General features: G+C 40.8%; 1 protein-coding gene across 1 annotated transcript; it reads left to right on the forward strand.

Annotated features, from left to right (window-relative positions):
- The first annotated feature begins 994 nt into the window (after window positions 1–994).
- Window positions 995–2,663, forward strand: LOC140783598 (pentatricopeptide repeat-containing protein At1g20230-like). The gene is given in 3 exon segments (XM_073130535.1): window positions 995–1,633; window positions 1,636–2,319; window positions 2,322–2,663. Coding segments are annotated over 3 exon segments (1,458 nt in total). The 5' UTR covers window positions 995–1,071; the 3' UTR covers window positions 2,534–2,663.
- The last annotated feature ends 227 nt before the right edge of the window (window positions 2,664–2,890 follow it).

Below are 2,890 nucleotides of genomic sequence, written 5' to 3' on the forward strand. Positions count from 1 at the left end.
CGCCGCTTTCGATATACATGATATTGTGCATGAGTGCCATAATAATTTATGTTCTTTTGTAAAAATACCAAAGATAGTGGTGGAAATGCCAATATAGGATGGCCATTGGTTTTGGTATAGTGGCCCCCCAGCTAATTAAGGATATGCCCTGTTATACATCATTTTCAGACGTTTCTTGTCCTCCAACAATTTTTCATGCATCATAATTTGTGAGAATATAATAAAATAAAATTAGACAAGATATGTTTAAGCACCAAAACATAGTAATATAAAATAGGAAGCAAGAATTGAGAAGCATAGAGCAAAGGATGTTTATAGTATATAAGGAACAATTATAGATTTTCATCTAAACTCTAACATATAACTAATAAAAAGAACATTTCACTGGCTTTACATAATTAAGGAGGTTAATATTTTATGAAAATAAATGAGAAAATCTATGTAAAAATAAATGAGAAAATCTAAGTGTAATTATCATTTGTATTACATTAAGACGTCTTAAATTCTTTGTAATACTAGTCTGTCTAAAGTCAGAGAATCATATATGGTACAGCCAATGTTGCAAGTTTTCTAATTCCTAGCCTCTCTAAGTTATATACCAATATTCCATTTCATTTATTTACTCTAAACATGAACCAAGTTGGTCTAAAGCATTATTAGACCGTTACGTCGGTTATTAAAACCATCCTCTGAACTCAAAATGGAAACGGTAATCTAAATCTCAATTTGGCTCCAAACATATTTACTATGTCATCAACAAGGCCCTCTTCCTCCACCTCCTCCTCTCTTTTCCTCTTCCTTCGCTCCCTTTCCCTCCCCCCTAGCCCCTTCCTTCTCCCCTCCGCCCTCAAAGCCTGCTCCACCCTCCGTTCCCTCTTCTCCGGCCGCCAGCTCCACTGCATTGCCTCCATCTCTGGCCTTTCCTCCGGCCCTTTCATCGAGTCTTCCCTCGTCAACATGTACCTCAAGTGCGGCTGCCTCCTGGACACACGCCCACCGCGTGTTGGATAAAATGACCCAGAAGAGCGTCGTGGGTTGGAGCGCCATGATCGCTGGATATGCCTTTAAGGGATGCGTGAAGGATGCGTTGCGATTGGGTGTGGATTAGATGCTTGTGTGGTCAGTGCAGTCATAGATATGTATGGCAAATGTAAGCGTGCAAAGGAGATGATACATGTATTTGATCAGATGGGTTACGATGATGTTGCTTCTTGCAATGCTTTGGTCGCTGGTCTCTCTCGTAATGGTCTTGTTGGTCATGCAGTAGAATCATTTCGGAAGTTCATTAATCAGGGGATTGTATTCAATGTTGTATCTTGGACCTCCATCGTTGCTTCTTGCGCACAAAATGGCAAGGACATGGAAGCACTAGAGCTATTCAGAGAGATGCAAGCAGTAGGGATTGAACCAAACTCGGTGACGATCCCTTGCGTCTTGCCAGCATTTGCCAGCATTGCAGCTTTAATACATGGGAGATCAGCCCATTTCTTCTCTCTTAGGAAGGGCTTCCTCTGTGATGTTTATGTTGGTAGTGCTTTACTAGATATGTATGCAAAATGTGGCAGGATTAAGGATGCTCAAACTATCTTTGATGCAATGCCTTCAAGGAATGTAGTCTCCTGGAATGCTATGGTCGGGGGTATGCAATGCATAGAAAGGCAATTGAGGCAATAGAATTATTCAATTTGATGAAGAGAAGCAAGGTAAAACCTGACTATATAACTTTCACTTGTGTGCTATCTGCTTGTGGCCAAGCAGGTCTAACAAAAGAGGGACAAATCTACTTCAACAAAATGTATCAGAAGCATGGAATTGCTCCTAGAACAGAGCATTATGCTTGCATGGTTAACCTCCTAGGGCGTGCTGGCAAGCTGGAGGAGGCATACAATCTAATTAAACAAATGCCAACTGAGACTGATGCTTGTATTTGGGGGTCATTGCTCAATTCTTGTAGGGTCCATAACAATGTAAGGCTCGGGGAAATTGCAGCAGATAAGTTATTTCAGTTGGAGCCAGGAAATGCTGGGAATTATGTGCTACTTTCGAATACATATGCTGCTAAGGGGGTGTGGGAAGGGGTGGGTAGAGTTAGGGGCAAGATGAAGAGTATGGGCTTAAGGAAAGAACCAAGATGCAGCTGGATTGAGATTAAGAACAAGGTGCACATGATCTTGGCAGGGAACAAAATACATCCCCAGATGACCCAAATAATTGAGAGATTGGAAAAGCTTACTGTGCAGATGAGGAAGTTTGGTTATCTTCCGAGCACAGATTTTGTCTTGCAGGATGTTGAGGAACAAGAGAAGGATCATATCTTGTTGGGCACAGCGAGAAGTTGGTAGTGGCATTGGGATTCATAAGCACAAGTGCTGGAACTTCACTTTGGGTGATTAAGAACCTCCGGATCTGTGGTGATTGTCATGCTGCTATCAAGTTCATATCAAGGTTCGAAGAAAGGGAGATATTTGTGAGAGCTACCAATCGGTTTCATCATTTCAAAGATGGGGTGTGCTCCTGTGGGGATTATTGGTAAGAAGTTAAATAATGCTCAAATATGGCAAGATATTGGAGCCACTACAGTGTATGCATGAATCAACAGCTTGACACCCGAATATCATAGTGTAACTATAATACAGGGTAAAGTATTACGATGAGAAAAGAAAAAAGGCCTCCACATTCTAAATTGAACATTTGAACAGAAAACAGCTTCAAGGCACATATTTCCCCTCTAATCTGAAGGCTTCTCAAACAAGGAAGACACCTATTTCAAGGTGTCAATATTTGTAGTCAAATTGTGCGGCTACTCTTTTTCTTATATCTAAATTATTGATCCAATTAACGAGTTACCAAGAAGACAAGGAAATGAAGTTGTATTTTGGCTAGAGCTCAT

Source organism: Typha latifolia, chromosome 3, assembly GCF_019914945.1.
Source record: "Typha latifolia isolate L0001 chromosome 3, TyphaL0001v2, whole genome shotgun sequence".
NCBI classification, from domain to species: domain Eukaryota; kingdom Viridiplantae; phylum Streptophyta; class Magnoliopsida; order Poales; family Typhaceae; genus Typha; species Typha latifolia.